This window comes from Falco biarmicus, chromosome Z, assembly GCF_023638135.1.
Source record: "Falco biarmicus isolate bFalBia1 chromosome Z, bFalBia1.pri, whole genome shotgun sequence".
Classification (NCBI taxonomy): domain Eukaryota; kingdom Metazoa; phylum Chordata; class Aves; order Falconiformes; family Falconidae; genus Falco; species Falco biarmicus.
Window position 1 is genome coordinate 40,913,699 of NC_079311.1, and position 23,027 is coordinate 40,936,725.

Consider the following 23,027-nt stretch of genomic DNA (forward strand, 5'->3'; position numbering starts at 1 on the left):
TTACTATAGAAATATATTGATTTTAGATGGCTATGACAAATAGCATGTGATGATTTGGAGCTGAATACTGTATCCCTAATACAAAAATATTTGTTATTAGTATTATATTAATCATAAACTAATTAAACATAAATCAATAATAAATAAATCATAAAGATATATCTATATTAACTTAACAATTGTAATCTTATGTTGGAATTTTTAGTTACAACTTCTTCAACATCTTTTCAAGAGTGCTTTTACTTCATGTAATCGTGAAGGATGGACTCCTGTCAGACATGCTATTTGCAAGAGGTTTTTGTTACTATTTTTTAAACTGTCAGCCTTGCATATGGTTGCAGGGTTCTGACATAGAACTTCTGCATGCATTTTTTACTTTGAATACAAATTCTGTATGTAAGCAATGTTATGACTTATATTTTCTTAAACTTACTAGTCATGAATTGGACACAATCTAACGACAGATGACTTGCTCAAATACAATTTGCACAGCATCGGTTATGGTAGTCTGGCAAAATAAAGTCCAGGAGCACAAGGAACTTTGTAAATCTTTGAGAGGAATAAATTATTTTTACTTGCAAATGGAGCACATCTGATCTTATCAGACATGTGTTTTTACTTTGATTAAAAAAATATAAATAAATACACTGTACTATTAAATTTTAAAAGCAGAGCAGTACTAATCAGGCTTCTGTAGAGGTGAAGCAGAACAGGTCTTGGACACTTAAATGACTTCTTTAGTGTCATGTGTGAGATGTGTCAGAAATGAGAGTCAGACTCTTAAGCTTCTGACTCCTGGAGCTAAACTGTAAGGCTGTCCTTCCTCCCTACTAGTAGATTCACTAGACATGTTTATTTTGTAAGTCTTGATTAACTATGTGACAGTATTGAAATATTCCAAACAGTGACTAGAATAGAGATACCATAATATACAACTAAATTGACATATGTGAGTGTCCAGGGAGAAGAGGCGAAGAGACATACCACTAGCTAATATTTTTTTTCCTATGTTTTACAATAAAAGTTCTTGTCTATCATCAGCAGACTGAAGATCGTAAGTAACTCCTTTCCCATAGAATACCAGAACTACACAGATTTTAATTTCATGCCAAGGGTGATGTTGCTAAATTTTGGGGTTTTCATGAACAGATACCATAAAAATCTTACTGGTAAATCACAGAGTCCACTATTATACATTAGAAAGTACATGTGCATAGAATATACAGGAAAAAAATGACTATGAATCCTACAAATCAGTGCCTCAATACTCAGATTGGAGACTGGGCACTGACGTTCAGAGTGCCCACATAGCTAATTGTTGCTGCAGTATGAGTTTAGCTTAGTGAATCACTGAAAGTCGTTGCTGTAGGTGTTTCTGAGGAAAATTATTTTTTCTTGTTGGCAAAGAATGAATAGCCTGATTTAACGCCTGTGAATAGCATGAAACTTGTCAATGGAATCCAGGGAGAAGTGTCTGTGGGAGTGTGTTAAAATAACGTACAACAAAAAGCTGTAAATGTTGATGTGGATGTCATGAAGTTATTTTTATTCTGAAGAATACATTTTTATTTTTCTGTCAGGTGTGCTTAATGCCATAAATACATCTTTATTCAGAAGATCTTATTCTGTGGCTATCTCTGGGTTTGAGTAGTCAGAGAGAGAGGGAGAGAAAAGTATGAGACTCTTGGGTAAGTTTTTTTTTAACGCCAAGGAGAAATGCATTCTTCCATTTGCAAACTTGCTTGCAATGTATGTGGACTATGTGAATGCTTCCCACAGAATTTCAGTAGCCTCAATTGATGTTAGAAGAAATATGTATCATTTCTACTACAGTTACTATGCTGTCACTAGAGCTCATGCAAAAGCAAGAATGTATACTAAAAATTGGAAAGAAAACACTTTCCCATGATTGTTGTGTGGTCATTTTCTGTTTAGTGGAATATTACCATTCACCATTACGTAAACTATTGTGTCATGCTTGAGGAGCTTAGGTTGAATAATAGATTATCATTGAAGAAGTCCTTGAGAAGCAGTGTTGTCTAATGGGCTAAAACATATGAGATTTGTGTCTTTTATCTTTTTCTGTCATTTGCTTCCTCAGTAACTTTGGATAGTGACTCTGGTTTTGCCTTTATTTCCTTACACTTAGGTAGAAATACTTTAACTCTAGAACTGAAGAATTTCAGTGAAAGGTATATGCTTCATACTATATTAAATATTACATGTTCTTAAAAAAGAACAGCTCTAGAGATTTTTGGAGAAAAGGAATGCACATAGTATAAGCAAGACAACTCTGTACACTGTATGAATAGATGTGGATATCAGTACCATAGGCAGTATTTTAACACATGTTCAAATACTTGCGATTTATCTGTGTAAGTCAGGGGTAAAGCTTGAGTTTAGCAAAGTTGCATGGCTATTAAAGAAGCACAGTTGTTGGAAATATGAAGTCCTTTAGTGTTAACTTACAATGTCATTGCAGAAAGACAGGCTAGTCATTCTTCTCTATGTCTAAATAGATTGTGTCCTTGTCTGTCCTGTCTGCCCTTGTCCACCTGTGTGTCCAGCCCCCCCTTTTTCTTAAATGGTGAAACAAAGCTGAATATTTTCAGACCATGCTACTCATTTGCAGAATCTTCTCCACAGCTTAGTTGGAGGAAGAGGATGTTCTGGTAGGAACTTTTTTAGGCCTTCCCCCCTGACTCCTTGTATTTTTTGTGTGTACATGTAGAAGTGAATGCTGTTCCTTGATATATTAATACAAAGGAATACACTTTTCTTTTCCATTACAGGTCATACATGACGCCTCTGAAGAGAGGACCAGTGTTCTAACTTGCTGTGTACAATTTAAGCTATGTTCTACTTATGCTTGGAAACTAGGGAATTAGTGCATATTTGTTAATTGCAGACGTTAAAGTGAAATGTCGAAAAAGGAAAAAAAAAGTGCCAAGGGTTGATGTTTATACCCTTCCCACAGGTAGCTCAAAGTACTGTAATGCTGCAAAGAGAGGAATGCTGTTTTTTTCATGGTGAAACTTTGAATTAATCTCCAGTTTTAAGTTTAAATTCAGGGGAATTCCATTCAAACAGTATACAATTACAAGTTAATTGGAGAGGAGGTTCAGTGATGAGGGAAGCTTAGATGATTGGTTTTGTTTATGTTTAGGTCAGAATGGAATAGAATAGATTGTTTTGGTTGGAAGAGACCAACCATGATCATCTGGTCCAGCTGCCTGGCCACTTCAGGGCTGACCAAAAGTTGAACCATGGTAATAAGGACATTGTTGAAATGCCTCTTTTAAGGCACTGACAGGCATGGGGCATCGACCGCCTCCCAATGTTTGACCACCCTCTCAATAAAGAAATGTTCCCTAATGTCCAGTTGGAACCTTCCCTGGCACGGCTTTGAACCGTTCCCACACGTCCTGTCACTGGATCCCGGGGAGAAGAGCTCAGCACCTCCCTCTCCCCGTCCCCTCCTCAGGAAGCTGTGGGGAGCAATGAGGTCACCCCTCAGCCTCCTTCTCTCCAAGCCAGACAAACCCAGAGTCCCCCGCCGCTCCTCACAGGACATGTCTTCCAGCCCTTCCACCGGCTCCGTTGCCCTCCTCTGGACACATTCCAGGACCTTAACACCCTTCTGAAACTGTGGGGCCCAGAACTGCACACTGTGCTCAAGGTGAGGCCGCACCAAGGCCAAGTACAGCGGGACAATCCCCGCTTCTGACCGGCTGGTCATGCTGTGTTTGATGCCCCCCAGGACGCGGTTTGCCCTCCTGCCGGCCAGGGCACGCTGCTGACCCACACTGAGCCTGTGTCAGCCAGCACCCCTAGTTTTTTTCTGAAGAAGTGTTCTGTAGAGAAGGGGTTGAAGAAAGCCTTCTAGGCATGTGAAGTTATAGTAGAAATGTCTAATAGTGGATTTAAGCAGGAGGAGATAGTGATAACCAGATGTAAATTTTAACTGGAAAAGTAAAATTTGCGTTTGGTACAAAATTGACACTGTCTTGGTAATTTTAATTCTTTCACATCTTTGCTTTGGCTTATATGAAGCTATATAAGAGGGTACTGAAAGCTTTATAGTCAAAGTTCATGTCACATAGCCCATGAGATGCTGATAGGATATAGGAGGAGGGGTACAAACAATAAATTACATCTAACAAGAATTTGCCATTATTGCTAAGAGGTCTAACTTTTCTGGTGTAGTGACTTGCTGAGCTCTTATGTGGATAAACTTTTCAGCATCTTGAATGCACTGTGTGAAATTTTATGCATTGAAAGCAACAAAATTTGCTGCTGATGTAAACAGAATCAGAATTTTGTTCCTTTTCCTGTAGCCAGCAAAAGATCTAATTTGTGTTTAGACACTGATAACAGAGGCCCATGCACAATTGATGTGTGATGTTACTAGCCACAGTGAAGCTTAAACTGGTGTTAGCAATGATAGGATGTTTTGCAAAGTCCAGTAAAATATATTACTTTTATATTACTATGTATTCTACAGGAGCAGTTGTGCCTCTTGTAGTTCAGAGGCTGAATCAGACTTAATGCCTCTTTCCAGAGTTGCATTTATTCTTTGTTTGCATTGTTGTCTTAGCTGCATTTTTCTTCGTGTGGCCTTTATTGCAGCTGTTCTCAGGGAAGCCAGCTGAGAATGAACCGAGCTGAGTGAAAAGGCTCTGTCCAGCAAACTAAATCCAGGACTATTTTAACACCTTCATTAGAGCTATCCCAAAAAATCTTTATCCTTAAAGCACTAGGAAAGATTGCCACGTTACAGTGACCTGAGAGCTACCAAAATGATCTTGGGAGGTTTGCTATTTAGATTGTGCAAGAGAAAATATGTAAGTTTTTGACTTAATGAGGAAATATATTGAAAGGAGATGTGCTTCACCCCCCAATTTCTAGAAGATTATGTAGGTGTGTACTTTTTTGTACTTCTGTTCACAATGCCCAGTATGTGATTTCTAGCTTCAGCTGTATTTTGTTGTATGTTGCTGTTCCCTTTCTGTGGTAGGTCACTGTGTACTGGTGAGAGTTAGGCAATTCAGATATGAAAGAACAAGCAAGGAGTTTAAGGGTGAGCTGGAAGCCCCCTGTTTCAAATCTGGCTTTTGTTTTGGAAGGGTATGTTGATCTGCCAGAGATCAGTGTGTACTGGTCAAATCTGAGATTTGCTTTATTGCCTTGAAACAAGTTTCCATTTTGTACATTCCGTGCCTGGTGGTATGGACAGCTTTACATGGGCCTTGCTGTATTTTGATCTGGCTAGTCCTAACATTGAAATTGTTTTAAATTAGGTCATCGTATGTTTTGGTACTTTGCTGAATTGCATAGAACCTTCTGCCAGAGATATAAAAGTACTTTACTTCATTGTCTGTTTTCTCTTCTTAAATTGAACCTTTTTTTAAAAAAAAAAGTACTTGTAGTGGACTCTTACAAACTTGGTGCATTTTTTGCAGGAGTGACTTCCAGTGGCAAATGATCAGTCTTTGTATTCAATTTGTGCTTGAAAACATAGTAATCCATTCCATGGGCAGGTAATTACATCTTTTGTGTATAGAAGTGATAATTACCTTGTTGTCCTGTTAAGTTTAATTATGGAAAGGTAACAATATAACATCTGTAACAAATAACATCTGTAAAATTCAGTGATACCACTCCTAAATGTCTTTCACATCTTTTACTGTTCCCTTGGGCAAAAGATAAGAGTTATTATGCATGTGTTGAGCTATTATTTCTGCCTTTCCCATTAAAGAAGGTTTGATTCTTAACCTTTTGAAATGGGGTAAGTCAGAAGGAAGATCTGCTGCTGCCAGACAAGCCTACCATTAGAACCAGAAAGTTTTGAAATTAATTTTTGTGTGCAGTATTTTCCATTATCAGGGAAGGCTAATAAATAATATTTTTTTGGTCATGAAGCTTATAGCCTGATGAATGGGAAGGAGAAGGCTTTATTATGATTATACAGTCCTTTTGGGGGAGGAGAGGGAAATGTAATGTTTCAGTGTTCTAGAAAGCGAAATCTTGTATGAATCCCAGCAATGCATGCCTCCTCAGGGCACTGACTCTTCTCCAGTCCTGCAGGGCAACAAAATACAACTGGAAACACAATTTTGCTGTTTGCAGTCTTACTCAGATTAAATTTGTGCAAGAGATTTAATACATATTATGTATATGCTGTCCACCACTAAAGTAGCCCTTTTAGTGGCCACAGTCCCTTAGAGATGAAAATTGGGATCTTTTTCCAGTGAGACCTGATAATGTAATTCAGAAGACAGATCTGACAACTGTTAAAATATTAATTATTGAAGTAAATACAGGAAACAAATACAGAGGAACAACATAGAGGAGTTAATTACTTTCAGAGAATTGTTGTCTAAATGTTGAATGATAATGGTTGACACAAATTTACTTTACCAGGTTTTGCACAATACTTAGCCAGTGTTGGTTCCTTTTTTTTTGTACAAAATTCTGTTCTTTCGTTTTATTTTCAGAGGAAGATACATTTGCATGCAGTCTGTTTTAACTTGGGCAGTCTGCATGTAGACAGGCAGTTTTCTGTTAATAGTTATTTGTTCTTGCTGTAAAATACACATGAATGTAGGCACAAAAAGGAATAGGCAAACTTGTTCAAAGTGAAAAGTTATCAAAAGAAAAATCAGCACTAACCAACACTGCATGTAAGCACACTGTCCAAAATCAAGATAGAAGTTGTTCTGTAGGTCAGTCTGGACTGCTGGACTGCTAGTGAGTGTAGATTAGATTAAATACCAACCTATAAAACCAGCCTGGGAACCTAATTTCTCAACAAGCGACACTGAAAAATAAGATTACAAGAATAAATAATGGAAAATTTTTAATTTTCACATAGTCTTTACTACTCTTGGGCCTTTCTGAGATTTCTAAAAAGATAGTCACTTTTTTCCTAATAAACATTTTGTGAATTTGTTTTTGTGAGGCTTTAGTTTCTTTAAAGTAGGGAATAAGTCATGTTTGGACTTACTGCCTAATTAAGTAGTATTACTTTTTTGTTTTATTCTTGGCAAGTAAAAGGAGAATTGTCAAGGTGAAGGTGAAAAATATATTTGTGGAAACAAGGTGAAAGAACCTAATAGGCATTTTATGTAGAGAAATAATAAATGAGATAATATCTGTTTTCTGGATAACTGCTACTTTTTTTCATTTGGCATAAAGTTAAAATATCACCCATTAGATAGTAAATTTGTGACATGATTGTCATCATCTTTGAAATACGGAAACAGTAAGCTAATGGTTTTCTGCTCTATTAGTGTATTAGTGATAGTGTATCATAATAGAGTTAGCAGTTATTACCAAAGGAGTCAAAATCATGGTGTCTTTTGATTTTATTTAATTTGATTTTTCAATTGTTGACCACATACCAACAGAGGATTCAAGCCAGGCAAATCAAGCAGGCTTATTTCCTATACCAGGTACCTGTAACTAACACTATTTCAGTATGCAGAATGGCACAGCCATGACAGGGTGAGGATGGTCTTTTTCCAGAAGTCTGAAATCCCAGCTCCACAATAAGGTGTTTTATCTCCCCCCTTATTGGAAGAATAACATCTTCACAGAAAGGGAACATGGTTCAACTTTTGGTCAGCCCTGAAGTGGCCAGGCAGCTGGACCAGATGATCATGGTTGGTCTCTTCCAACCAAAACAATCTATTCTATTCCATTCTGACCTAAACATAAACAAAACCAATCATCTAAGCTTCCCTCATCACTGAACCTCCTCTCCAATTAACTTGTAATTGTATACTGTTTGAATGGAATTCCCCTGAATTTAAACTTAAAACTGGAGATTAATTCAAAGTTTCACCATGAAAAAAACAGCATTCCTCTCTTTGCAGCATTACAGTACTACCTGTGGGCAGGGTATAAAAATCAATCCTTGGCACTTTTTTTTTTTCCTTTTTCGACATTTCACTTTAATGTCTGCAATAAATTAAATACAAAATTGATAATTCAAATTTAATTTGAATTCAATATATTGAATCCTTTCCTAATATCTAGTCTCCTAATTCTGGCTATTATCCCCTAATTTCTGTTAGAGTAATAGACATGCACGAAAGGACTGTTCTACTGCTTTTGTAAGTGTCAACAACCCTAAACATAATTTGGAATGTATGTTTATGTGTTCTGTATTCTGTTAGCTCAGTGGTGACCTTGTTCTGCTTGGGGTCTTTGGACCCTGATGTCATAGAAGTATTTTAATTGTTTTCTTGTTTTGTTTTTTCCTCACAAGCTGAGGTTGCTGATGGGCAAGATTGGAGGGAGGAGATGAAGTAATGAAAAGTGAAGTGTGTGTTTGGAGTGTGGAGCTACTTATCACTGGTTGAAGGAAAAGTATGCAAATGAGAACTTGAATGCAAGTTTTTGTCACATTTATTTGGAATGCTATGACTTAAGGCAGTATTGTACCTTAATGGTATCTCAAAGAGCCTTCTACTAGAAATGCTTTTCTTATTTAAAAATAACAGCTGAATTTACAAGGGTAGAGACAAAATAAGTGATAAAAGTTTAGCAGTAATTTTTGGCAACCTATTAAAGCCAGGTTTGGGGACACTGATAGCTGTGAAAGTTACTGATTTTTTTGTGATTGACAGAGATTCTTTCTGAGGAGCTGTAATGTTTTAGCAACTGCATTACTCCCTTTTTATTACAACTGAGTCCTGAGTTTCAGTGAAGAAGTTACTTTGCTTTCACTTGATTTTTATCTTTTTATGGCGTTACTTAAAAAGATTTTATTTCTACAGTTCTAGGGAAAAAATATCTTCATTATTTTGCTACCTTACATGCCAAACGCGTAACTATTTAATTTTCAAACTATAGATAAGGAGGTAATTGAAAACGGTGTTGGTATCTCTTCTGCCCTTGCAAGTAGTTGACTGTCACAGAGGAATAGTATTCAGGTATGTCTTAAAGTGGAAGACTGTGGCAGCGTGGTACCTGTATGTGTGTGTTCAGGAGGATGTAACTGTGTAACTGTTGTTAAGTGGAGTGCCCTGGTATACTGTAGGGCTTTGCCTCGAGATCTGGTAATGAAAGTTACTGACTGAACTGTTACAGTTCAGAAACTAATCCAGATAGCTCACTTGACAGAATAATCCATTCCTTGTTAGAAATGCTGCCTTCAGCTTCTGAAAGACAGAACAAGTACCCTTATGCCTGAGCTCCACAGGGTTCCTTGTGCTTGAAAGTGCAAGACTAGGAAGGTTTGACTGGGGATTCTGGGAGAGAAAACTAAAGACTTTCTTACCCTTCTTTCTTCTAGAAAAGGGTATTTTCAGGTGATTTACAGCAAAGCCAGCTTCTGAATGCCTCATATCGGGGTCATAGATAAGAAACAGTTTCTCGTTTTTGGCAGCTGAAATAAAAGGAGTCCCAACTAACCGAGGAGAGTGAGAATGAACCTGAAAGAGACTTTAGGAATATACTTGAAAGTATGACAGGTCAAATTATTGATTGAGTCTTTATCATTTGTAATTTCTGTAGGTCTTTTAGTGTGTTCTTACTGGGCTCTGAATGTTTAAATTACACCTAATTAGCTAATAGTTTTATATATCTCTTGTTAATGAACTGTATATCCTGTGACAGTTTTTGAGATTAACTCTGTGTGTCAGATTTGGTATGTTACGTTTCCTTTTTAATTGTGTTACTTATACATTAATTGATTTTACTGTATGCTTTCCAGTAGTGTTGAAGGCAAGAGTAAGCTTAATAAGCAATTAATAAAATTGCTCTTTTCAGGACTAGATGCTATAGGTAAAATAAACGATCAATAAAATAACTATTTCATTGGAGACTTCTAAAAAGCAAACACTTTAAGTACAGCTTAACAATCATGCTATTGCAAATAGAACAGGTGCTTGGGGTAATTCTTTTTGCCTGTTTTCTCTTAGTGTGGCATGAACAGCGTTGTGATGCAGCAAAATATTAGTGTGTATTAAATTAAGCATGCCCTTGATCAAGGATTAATTGAAGCCCATACTGAATGCTAAACAAGGGGCAATGACGCAGCAATTCTTGGAAATCTCAGTTTCTGTAGATATTGCAATACATTTTATAAGAATGTGAATTGATTGTATCCCAAAACAGATAACAGCAATATTTTTAGCACTTAAGAATTTTTGTGATCATATTTTTTGAAAATCTATCCTAATGGTTTCTTTAAGAAATTCTGCTACTATGGAATTGGCAAGACTAGTTCTTGTATAAAGCTTTACAGAAGCGCTCAACCTTGCTTCCTTCCTCCCAAAAGTGTGCAAACGTTGTTATTCACAATAACAATATTTGTTATTGTCACTCTTAATGGTTTATTTCCTTTTTTTTTTTTTTAGTGTATGTACTATAGTTGATTACAGATACACACTTTGGATTACCTGCTCTGTTAGTCATTTAGATCACTTGCTTCTTATTTCTGGTATTACACTATTTTAGGCAGTTTCACAAAGTTAATTTCACAGAAAAGTATATTTATTTGTCCCTTAATCCGCTTTAGAAATGGGGCAGAAAACTGACTCCTCTATTTTTGTGCATAAACGTGTCCATGAATGAGCATTAGACTGCAGCTAAAATTTTGGAACTCTGTTTTAGAAACAGAACTCTTATTTCTGTTTCATCAGAAAATGATGTGAAAGGAGCAAGTTCAGGATTGATCCTTCTGAAGATAGGCTTTGAACTCTAGAATGTGTAGTCAGGTTTTTTTGGTGCAAGTCCTTTGCTTATGTTTCCATACAACAAGACAAATGTGGAAAATATGCTGCATTTCAGGTGAAGATTTTGAATAGCACTGAGCACAGAACTGCTTTGTTTTCTTGGTGAAGGAGAGACGTTTATTTATGTGACTAGTGGAAGTCCATTGATGGGACAGTACTTTGCTCATATCCAAGATAGTCAGGACTAGGTATCTTAATGGAATTAACTATCAGAAACTGTAAAAATGTACACTTGCAGTTAGCAACATATAGATATACTTTTAATATTTCCTTTCTTTTATGCTTTGTGTTCATGTTCTCCTTTTTGACCTTTTTTGTTGTTGTTGTTGTAGTTAAAATTCAGAATGTACATCTTCGTCTTTGACAGTTTTCTCTATAAGGCAGTGGATCTGGACCAGCTAAGGAACTGCTGAGGTGTCTTTCTGGACCAGCAATCCAGTTTATTTAGCTGTCATTAAGAAGGGAGATAAAACACCTTATTGTGGAGCTGGGATTTCAGACTTCTGGAAAAAGACCATCCTCACCCTGTCATGGCTGTGCCATTCTGCATACTGAAATAGTGTTAGTTACAGGTACCTGGTATAGGAAATAAGCCTGCTTGATTTGCCTGGCTTGAATCCTCTGTTAGTATGTGGTCAACTTATGTGATTGGCACCAAAATGCTGGAGTCTTTGTGGTTCTTCTTTTTTTCTTTCTTTCTTTCTTTTCTTTCTTTACCTTTTTAACCTTTTTTTTATCTAAAGTTTTAGGAGCCATTTTGTTATGGGATTATTTTTCAGGAGGATTAATCTTACCTAGGAACATCAAACAGGCTCATTAATTTACGCAAATGTGTAAATTCAATTTCTGGCTTTGATTTGTTCTTAAAGTGTCTATTATGGCCTTGTGATGATATGAGGGTTTGAGAGCTAATTGCTGCTGGGTATTTGACCTATGCTTCAGCAAGCTATGGCGATGAAGTCTCATAAGCTGTTTTTGATGCTTGTAGAAGATCAGTAAGATCTTGGCACTGCACAGGTTGTTAAGAGTTCTGCTAACAGCAGCAGTTGCAGGTAGAAGCAGGACTCTAATAAAGTACACAAAAGCAGTGGCTTTGCTTACATTACTTTGAACATGTTTAGGGTAAATATACATTGAACTCTGGCGGGCCAACAGCTTTACTTTTTTTTTTTTTTTATGGACAGGATCCAAACTCAAATAATAGTTATGATTCACTATGGGATATTTATTTATCTATTACTCATAGAAATTAAACAAGTTCAGGTTTTTATCTGGCTCGGATTAGCATGCTGTACAAGTGATGTGATTGTAAGGGTTAGCTGTATGAAGCAAGCTTGATTTGCAGGGCTGCTGCTGAGGTTCAGGTTTATTTTTTTCTGTCTGTACCTTAAAAAAGATAAATATTCACTGATTTCTGTGGTATCTATGAGTGTTTGAATTTGTCTCCAAGTGGGCAACAGTTCATTTCTGAAAACTACCACCACATTTGTGTTAATTGACAGTTGTCTTTACAGTCTTGACAGAAAGAACAATGATTGAATGGCTACAAGAGCTTGTTTGCTCTTTCAGCCTATGAGGTGTTTCTTTCAGAGAGCTTTAAAGATTCTTGTAATGCCTGCTGTGCTATTCTCTGTCCTTCTGCCAATGAAAAATATAATAGCAAAGCAGAAAAAAATGTGGGTTTTTTTGGGGGGAGGTGTCTTTTACTGGGGCAATTTGGTTAAATTTTAACATTCTAGCTAGCTTGGCAATAATACTAATCTCTCAAAGATGCAGTTTTTACTTCAAAGTTTGCCACTGGGTATAGATTATATATGGTACAGATTTTATTCAGAACTGAGTTATATGTAAAGCTGCATGTCCATATTTTTCCCTTCTCCTTTGTATACTAATACAAAGAAAACCAGAGCTGAAATACTAAATTTATTAGTTTCCTTTAAGGAGAATACTCTTTTTGCATGTAAAAATAATGATCAATTACAAATGTAGAAATTACAATGAGCAAAGCCCCCCAACTCCTTTTGTTTTGATTGAGCCTTAGTTTAAGGCTTTCATTTGTCTTGAAATGAGCATTTGCAGCTTCTCATCACATAAAGCATTCTAAATGAATGCACACTGATGTTATTCTAATATTCTTTGAGTGAAATAGTGGTGATGACAAATTCTGATAATAAAAGCCTGAGACACAGCTGGGTGGTACATTCTAAGTTAATTTACTGATTACAGTGCCCCCTTTGCTACTTTGTCACAATGGGGTTGTTTTACCCTCTTAGTACTACAAAGAAAATTGGCACCTTTATGAGTTGTAAACACAGATACCCCCCCCTTCACATGTGAACACACCGAAAGTTAGCAGAAATCCTTCTTCACATTTTCCTTGTTGATTTGAAGCCAGTATTTATTATATTATTATTTATTATTATGTTTATATTATATTATATTGTATTGTATTGTATTGTATTATATTGTATTATATTATATTATATCATATCATATTATATTATATTTTTATTATCATATATTCTGCCTGATGTGGAGTTGCAATTTTTTTTTCAGGATTGTGAAATGGCCCAGGACACTACAGTGCCCAAACTGAACTTTGAATATTGGTTGGATAAAGCTATAAAATGGGGTCAAGCCACCACACTGGAATCCCAGAAGGATGTGTGCTTTCACTTGCCCCAGCTCCAGGAGTTTCTGCATCAGGTTTATGAAACTTTAAAACACATGGTAAGTGACTTTAAAAGGAAGGGTGATATGTGCTAAAGAGACCCTCAGAAACAATCTGCACCGTGTTTTGACCAAATCAGAAGCCAACAGTAGTAAAGAGTTTTGTGTTATTGACCTAATGTATTGCTGGATCAGAGAGGCAAATTGGGGAAACAGTTACAGGTAATGCAAACAGGAGCGTGCTTCCTGTTCCCCTGATTTATTGTGAAAGGAGCTTTTTCTTCTTGATTGGCTGTTGTCACGTGAGATTTCCCAGCCAATGTTCCAGCCTCTTTAAAAAACTCTTTAAAATAAACAAGAATTTGATTCTGGTTGTCAGGTCATAAATTGGATTATTTAAAGGCCTTAACATGCAAAACTGTAACTGATCCTTTAAATCTTAGGGAGTCTGTTGACACGTTAACCCCAGTGTTGTGGCACATGTAGTGAATTCTAGCAGCGCGGTCAGATTGTTGGCATATGCTGCTGGCTGTTCTGTTTAGTAATTTAATTTTGTCTGCACTCACTAGAGTGCTTTTTTAAAAGTAAATTTAGTTGTTTGTATGTTTAATTGTTTATATGTTTTTCTGAGCATGGCTTTTTTAGTATATGGCATGACTTCTTATGGAAGTACTTTTAAAATACTACTCTTACCTGAAGACTACAGTATAGTTATTTTTTTCTGAACTGAATTTAAATAAAAGATTTTTGTGAAGTGGTGTTTCTTCCCATATTTATATATGTCTTTTTCTTGAGAGGGAGGGAAAAAGTAACTATTTTTAATGTTGCTATCTCAAGTAATCTGAGGCTTGGCCTGCAATGGACCTTGTGAATATGGCCCCAGAAAGTCTAGGGCTAGCCCCAAATGTGAGACAAATGTAAGGAATTTATTGCAGCAGCAGGAGATGGTTATCGTTCCTGCTACTTGCATGTTATCTCAGCACAGCACCATTTAAAAAATTTCATTTATTAGATAATAAATCTACAAAAATGGAAGAATAAGACTGGTTATGCATGATTGTATATAAACTACATTGTCTACTACTTTTATAGTGAAGCTGCTTTCTATTTGGTTAAAAGTTAGATTGAAGTTTGTTGCTGGGTAGTCATTACATCAGTTAATTTAAAGAAAGCAAGCAAAAGTAACGAAAGTGTACTTAGTTTTAAGCCATAGTAGGCATTCTTTTCTTCAGAAAGTCTGTGAGACAGTATATTAAAGCAAAGATGATGTGCAAAAATATACTTTACTTGTGCTTTTCTTGTCATGAAACCTTGGTCACTAATACTGTTTTCTGATTACTGGATGTGAGGCAAATGAACAAATTTTCTACTGTAATTAAATATTAGGTGAGGAAATTAATTTCTTAAGGTTTAACTTATTTGAATTATGACTTTATAGCCAATTTCAGGAAGTGCTGCTTTTGTTACATAGCTACAGATATTTGCTTCCACAGCATTTCACAGCAAAACTATTGGGATTGTAATTTGCAGCAATCTGGATCATTAACAAACCAACCTACTTTTGATATGCAGTATATTTATTATATTTTTGTTTGGGTTTATGTTTTAACAGGATTCAGTTTTAGCAATCCAGCAGTTCCCTTTAATTGGCCAGCTTCTAGGAAGGCTTTGTTGGAATCCTTTTGTTGTCGGATATGGTAAGAACATGTAATGATATTTCCACAGCAATTCCATAAACTTTGCTCTATAGGAATTAGGAAAATACGACTTGTTATATACTTCGATTTTTTTCCTTAAAAACACAGCATTCTTTTTTACTTAAGCAAAATTTTGAGATTAAAAGGTTAGCCAAGTTATTTAAAATATGTGGCACTGAGAAATCTTAAATTTACTGTTGGAGCTAATTAATTTCATGGATTAGTTACAGAGTCTTGATTTGGGAGCAGTAGGTTTTAAAGCCATTGAGGGTTTGTGTGCATCATGATTTCCATTTTTCTTATTTTCTTATTGTAGGTTCTCAAAATGTACAAAATTCAGATTACTTTCAACAGAAGTTTCTTCCAGTTTTAAAATATTCTATTACATATGCTAATATAGGGGAATTAATTATTCTGATACTTGGTTTGGTTTTTTGTTAGTGTAAAGCTCTACTAAATTGTGATTGTATTTTTTTTTACTGAGTTTATTCTGAATGTGTATTTTCTCTGTCTTGCAAACTAGTGGAAATGCGCATAGGCTCAAAAGCAAAACAGTAAAGTGGTGACATAGGAAAAATGCATGAAAAACCAAAAGCCACTTACTGGTAGTATGTATGTGTGTAGGTGAAACTAAAGAAGGGAAAAGAAGTTGGGGACAAGAAGTGTGCTGGGAGGGAGGAGACACTGCTTGTGCAACACTACCAGCACTTCCAGTACATTTTTCAGGAACTGAGATATGGGTGTGTTGAGATATGACATAAAATTTACTTATAAGCAGAAAACTAATTCTGAGCTTCTCTGTAAGCCCCTTAAAGTAATCTTTTGCCAGTCTTCTGCTACTACTACAACTACAAAAAAAAATAAATAAGAAAATTGTATTTTATCTCTTCTGCTTCCTTTTGGGTGGGTATAGGAAAGGACAATTTTTGTGTTCACCTGAAATGGCTTATTAAGTCAAGCTCATCATTAGGCTAAGGTGATGATATGTCTTCTGTTTTGGCTTTATCTTCTAGTGAGCTCCAAGCACAGGCAGAAAGAACTTGTCTGCAAAACACATGGTAGATGTGTGTTATGTTAACACTTCCCCTCTGAAAGGAAAATTTGGGAAGGAACCATAGATTTGATAGATTACTTTTGCAGAGCAACAAATGTGTACTTTTGTGGCACTTTTTGGGAAAAAACTTCTCATACAGACTTATTTTTACAATGAAGAAGTTCCCATTTTACTCAGTCCCAATTTTTGAGAATGTTTGTAACTATTGATGTTTACAATTACACACATGTTTTTCTTCTAAGTTTTTGTTTGGAATATACAAGTCTTTAGACCATCAGTTTTTCTGAGCCGACAATATATTGTGGTATAGAAAGTAGCTTCATCTATATTTTTCATCAAACTTGAAAGCCATCTGTTTCTGCTTCTTCACTTGCTCAAAATGGAATCCTTCACTTTAATGCTTAAATGTGAGTCAAGGAGATTTTCTGACATCAGTAGACCTGAGGATGTCTGCTTATACATTCCTACCACTTTGGTTTTTTAAAGCCACCTGAGCACCCATTGGACTGCTGGCATTTTAGATTCAGTGGATTTTCATTTTGTTTGGCACTAGTTCTGAAGACTGTGTTATTCTTTAAGACAGTCCTGGCTATAGGAGATGCTGAGTCTCAGGTGGGTTTCATGTAATTTCTCATTTGGATAAATAGGGCATTCAGGTATGTGTCAGAGTTGAGGCCACCCTCACAGTAGAAGGAACTAATTCTGTTCAGTTCAGTCTTTCATACTAATAAATGGAGGAGGAAAAACATTATACTTCTGCGTCATGTCCAAACCACAATACCTATCACCTTAGATGAATGTCTGTTGGTGCTGGAAGCTGACATATCTGACCACTCAGTGCAGGAAGTGTGGTCTCCAAGGGAAAATAATCTCCTCATAAACACTCATGAGCAGGAGATGACCAAGTTAGCCCTATTTAGAATGCTAATATGAAGTAAGCACAACCAAAGAAAATCTCACGGCTGTACTTGTGGTCCTGAACCACAAGGGATACATGAAGAATTCAGTCTTGGTAAGGAATTCCGATGTTTTTTTCTGTGGGCTGAGGGATTATCTTCTCAGTAGGACCCTCCTGGTTTGAGTTTTTAGGCCAAATGTCCTGAATCCCAAACTAATACTATAAATGATGGGGATTTTCTTTGTGGCTCTGTATGTCAGTATATGTGTGTGAGTGTGCATGCTTATGTATGCATTCATTTCCACGGGAAGTTCAGTTTTAGCTAATCAACATTTTCTGATACATTTCAATAAAATTTTACAAGAAGCTCTAAAAAGAGTATTTCTGGCTGTAAGATTAGAGTTTTCTTATTAGTTTCTTGCATCTGGCCCTGTTCATGACAGGGTATTTATAAACTGACTGTATCATAGGATGGTTGAGACCACACCATGTTATGGGAAAAAACATTGCCTTTTTTTTTCTTTTTCATTTGCTTTCTTTATCTAATTTTTAATGTGAGACTGGCAGGGAAGAAATGCAATCTGATTCCTCACAAAGGTTTGGGCTTTTGTTTGTTTGGTGGTTTTTCTTTTTGTTTTATTTTTTACAAAACAAATTCCAAGCTGTCTTAAATTTCTTACAGAAGATTTTAATTCCTTTAGTTGGAGTTACAACATTAACCTGCTTAGGAAGTCCAGTAGATGGTTGGTGACCTTTTTTGGGATATACTTTCCAGCTTTTGAGTTGCTAGTTTTGTTCCTCTGGTTGTATTAATTGGGTATGTATTTGCACAGTGATCATTCTTTCATGCCATAATAAGATCACATACCTTCATCCATATCCTGATAATGGTTTTCAGTGCATACCATGATGGTATGTTTTCCATGCTTATCACAGTTACTGGAAAAATGAGAGGAAAAAACCCACCAGTGTTTTCTGCAACTCTTTGTGGTCTTTTGATGTGATTATTTTTTGCAGCTGCCATAATTATTTTAACATCTCTCTCCCTCCCCCGCCTCTATTCCTAATCTTCCCATCTTTCATCCCCAGTTCCAAAACAGCTGTGAAAAGAAAACAGCGGACCTGAGAGTAGCCCTCTGAGTGTCATTGGGTACTTCAGCAAGAGGACTGTATGTCCGTTTTCCTACTTTTCACAGATCTGTGAGAGGATACTTCAGCTTTGGTTGTAGCCAAAAAGTTATTTTGACTGGGAAGATTGTGATGCTATACAAATCCCTTATTTTTCTGTGAACTGTTAGCATAGCTATGACACCAATGTAAGTTGGTTTCACTTAGGCTGAGGTTTGAATATATCTAGCTAAATCTGTGTAGACTCATTTTGCTGGTGAAGTGCACCAGTATATCATTTATCTGAGCTTTGTTTTCATCATTTTTGCTTTCATCATACTGATTTATATCTCTGACGGGCAACAATATATGCAATTTATAGTATGCAGCAAGTTGTCACGTGTAGCAAAAAAGCCTTCTCATCTAGAAGTCTAATTAAGCAGATATATGCATTTTTTTTCACCTCTTTCCTTTGTTTTTTTAGGTCAAAAGAAAACCTTAACTTAAATAAAATGACTTAATGGCATACTGTATATATATATGCTATAAATAGGATGAGTCAAAAGAAGGAACATTTAAACTACCTATGTGTTGTTCAGGGTAGGTTATACTCGATTCCACTCCCCCGCCCCACCTTATCTTTCTGTATAGTTTGACTTTAAGAAATATATAATTCATATAATTGAAAACTATCTCAAAGGCCAAACTTCAGAAACAGACAATATTTTAGTACTAGCAATTAACAATGTTTAAATTTGGTTTCCGAGAAGCAAATGGCTATCTTTTTGTCATTTAAACAAGTAAAACAGTATTTGTTTATTTTGCCTCCCATATAATTTCATATCAGAATTTAGGTGAAATGTTTTTTGAAGGAGACAGTTGCCTTTTAGTGTTGACATCTGAATGCTAGTTGGGTATAGCTGCAGTCAAAGTAGAAGGATACTTTGCATTTCTGCTAAGCAGTATGCGACATGTCTCCTTTAATGCCAATCTTAAACAGCTGAGGAGATTATTTGCCTTGTAAAAATCATATTAAAAAAATTTCCCCAAACACACAATGGCAGAATACCCCAAATTGTAGTCAGTGGAATGTGTATGTTTGAGAAACCATTTCTGTGCAGAGATGTTAGTCAGTGGGAGGCCAGTAATGGCCTACAGGCTTGTTGCATATTTATTGAGGAATACTGGTTTGAATCAATATTAACTTCTTTGATCACCTGGTGAAAATACAGGCATCACTTAATGGAGCTTTTATATTTTTCTTCAGGCTTTGCCAGCAAAGCAGTTCTGAGTAATACTGTCTATTACATCTTGGATAACAAAAGACACAGAAAACAAAAGAAATCTCTTGCTGAGCTTGATAATCAAATTGTCTCCTAATACAATTTCTAAAATATGTCTCCTAATAAAATTTCTAAAATACAGTCATGCAGTTTTGTTCTCTCATTGTAGAAGCTCTTTGCATCTGCCAAGGAACATTTTTTTTTTAAAAAAGCTCCAATTGAAAACAAAGTTGTGGGAAATAATAATGAATTAAGTGACTCTTAACTACTTAGTCCAAATAGCTTCTGTGATTACTGTCTGTGCATTTGAACACTGACAGTATTGCTCAGTGTAGTAGGTTTTTAGAGAAGGCAAGTAATTTCTAACAGTGAGTTAGAATTAAGTAAAACCTGATCTGATCCTGAACAGAAAATCACAATAGGACTCTTTTTCCATCAGCATTTAGCTATTCTGCTGTCTGCAGAAATGTCATTTTCCTGAAGCATGGAGAATCTTAATATATTCTTGCAGAAAATGTCACGTTTTACGTTCTTGTTACGAATGAGTGCATACTTCACAAGCTTAACTTTTTCACAAGTGACCATACTTCAATGCTGATTATTGTTTAGTATTGTTTATCATTAATGATATTATTCAGATACTGGGTCAAAAGTTCCTTGATGATAGCTTCAAGTATTATTTGTGTAAATGAATCTCTAGGTCATGCATGTTTCTTAAGACCATCTAAATGTTGCATAGACTTTGAACTCTTTGATACCTTTTAAACTGCTGTTGATGGAAATGATTACACAAGAACTACATATGAATAACATTAAATGTGTGGTGTGAATCTGATAGAATAGAAGCATTATGAGTTGAGACTGGTATTCAGGGCTTTAGTTTTGTGGACAGATAGGGATTTCTGTGTGTAATTCTGTGTTTTGAGTTTGGGGTTTTTTTTCTTTAAATGTATCCTTACTTACTTTTTTTCCTGCAGATGAAAGCCAGAAGATTCTGATGTGGTGCTTATGTTGTCTATACAGCAGTGAACCACAGAACCCTGTGGAACTGAAGGCCAACAGCTGGATACGGGTAAGTGAATGAATCCTTCCCAGCACTGCTTTGAATTAAATTGATTATTTGAAAGCGCTACATATATAGCATAGAGACACTGTCATGTAAGAAACTGCTCCAAACAACTTGCATACATATTGTGTTGATGTATATATCACTCTAATTGTGACACAGTGCTAGTCTGTCATTTTAAATATTAAAAAGATGTGTCATTTTACAGGGAGTAGTTTTAGTGGCCTTTAACCTTTAGATTCACTGTGAATAGTGAGCGATGACCACAAATCAGAAGGGAAACAAGTGTTATTAAAAAACCAAACCACCCTTCAATTAGGATTAAATAAATAACCTGGAGAAACACCATAGTTCATTTTGAGAACAGCTTATATTTGCTCTTAATTTTTTTTTATTATTTTGTTTAATCTCCTGCCTATGAAGAATTTAATTGTATCCAAACTTTCTTCAAAGGCAGTTAGAGAGGGGAGGGGCAGTGCTTGTGTGTGGATTTATATTTAGTGACTTAAGGAATAATGAATCCTTAACTTTAATCCTGAATGTAGGGGTTTGCATGGTACATCTGTTCATATTTTGTGTAATTCCACACTGAACTAGCAAAGCACATCATCATGTAAATAACTTTCAGCACATTGGTGCTTAATCCTTGACATTACTGAATAGCAATTTGATGGTGCAGTGTTGCTGATTTTATGTCCTTGCATTTTCTGTGGGTCCATATAAAAATATCCTTAAAAAATTTAATGAAATTGTTAATGTTTTTTTTTATATATATATATATCTCATAGTCCTCACAACTAGTGAGAATGTAGCAGCCTGATCATTATTTATGTACATTCTGCTAAAGCTGACATGATTTCTAGGCTTCTCTAAGCAGTTAATTTCTTACTTACTAGTCGACTGTACATCTCAGTTTATTTAGGTATGCATGTAACACTAGGACGTACAAATTATTATAAATTAGGTAATGGTAGTGCAGATGTTTATGCCGGTAAATAACTGTATTTAACTGTGTAGTATTGTTGATCTAGGTGCAGTAATCTCAGCCGTAAGTTCTCACAAACTTTCAGATGCCCTTGGGTGCCTGTATGTACCTATTTGGTGGGTTGTACCACACGCCGTGACAATCTCAACAACTTAATACTAACTAAAATTACCCATATTTTCTTCTTGTCTTTAACCTTTTCAAGAGGCTTTTCCTGAGGTTAGCATACTTGGAATTCACACTGTGGCAATGCTTGCATACCAAAGCAAAGTGATGCAAAAAAAAAAAATCCTGCTTTTCTAATAGTCTGCCTGGTTGGATATATTCTTCGTGATAACATAGGAGATGCACAATACCATGCACTTAGTTATCAAACAGAACAAAATTTGTCATTTTATATGTTATTAGCAGCAGCATACACGTTAATGATGTTAAGTAATGAGGGAGAGTTGTACCCAGACAATCTAAGATAGCTTCTGTTTCTAGGAGGGAGAAATCTAATCTAGATGTGTTGCCTTATCTGATTGATGTAACTGAACTGATGGTGTTGCTGATACAGGAAAAAGTATCAAGTAAACAAGAACAAAAAGCTGGGGGTAGGTGAAGGTGGGACTACTGCTTTTGGCACCATGGCAGCACTGCCACCTGAAACTGTCTTAGATTGGGACTAACATGTAAGGCATTTGATTCAAGCCTCTCTGTAGTCTGCAAGGAATTTTTCTACCCACTCTGTGTGTTTGAACCAACCTTAATGGTCATTGTGACTTGATGGGTCAGGAGTTAATCTAAAAGTGATAAGGAAAAGGGCATGGAGGAGTTCAAAGCACAAACATGTTATACTAGCTATTTTAATTATTCAGCACTTCCCTAGTTTGCCTAAAGTGGGTGTAGCATAATATGACCTGGAATGTAATACGTTCATATTTTGATTGGAAAGAAAGAAAGAGCTCTTGGAAAACTTCTAATTAAAAAAAAAAAAAGATAGGTAAGGGAAGCTGTAAGATGCACAGCAGAAGAATACAAAAGTGGAGATTGAAAGAAAGGGTATTACTCAATTGTTTTCTGTAGTTGTTAGAATTTCTTCTTGTTTCTTACTGTCCAGTGTGCATCATAACAAAGCTTTTTGAAGAAAGTGCTTTGATCTCCTTTTCCTAATCATCATTGTAATTCTAGTCACCAGAGATTGTGATACCGTGCTTGTTTGTACAGAAGAACATAAGGTAAATTTTGCTACTCTTGAAGGGTTTCTTTCGCCATGTGTGATAATGATTTATATTTTTTTTTAAATAAATATACAGTAAGTCTGTTAAACTACGTAGTGCATACTTAACATTGTTTTCTCCTGAACTGCTTTCTTTTCCATATTATATCTGTTTCAAAAGATTGTCACAGAAAGAGATCAAGATACATTTTCTATGAGAGCCATAGTTTGAGATGTGCATCGGCTGTTTTCATATTGACTGGATGACCAACCTCTGTAGTGATTGATCTGACCTTAGCCTTGTTTGTAATATGGTGGAAG

General features: G+C 35.9%; 1 protein-coding gene across 8 annotated transcripts in view; it reads left to right on the top strand.

Moving 5' to 3' along the window:
• Positions 1–23,027, top strand: part of FANCC (FA complementation group C) — a 91,458-nt gene that overhangs the window by 10,662 nt on the left and 57,769 nt on the right. For 3 of the 8 annotated variants that reach the window (XM_056325275.1, XM_056325272.1, XM_056325276.1), the window contains exons 2-4: positions 13,302–13,475; positions 15,028–15,112; positions 20,432–20,526. In XM_056325275.1, coding sequence (XP_056181250.1) covers positions 13,311–13,475; positions 15,028–15,112; positions 20,432–20,526 — 345 coding nt within the window. In that variant the 5' untranslated portion in view covers positions 13,302–13,310. Of the gene's footprint in view, positions 1–1,506; positions 1,689–5,462; positions 5,541–11,175; positions 11,318–13,301; positions 13,476–15,027; positions 15,113–18,710; positions 18,772–20,431; positions 20,527–23,027 lie in introns of those variants that run through there. The other 5 variants (XM_056325277.1, XM_056325271.1, XM_056325274.1 and 2 more) reach the window with 4 other exon arrangements.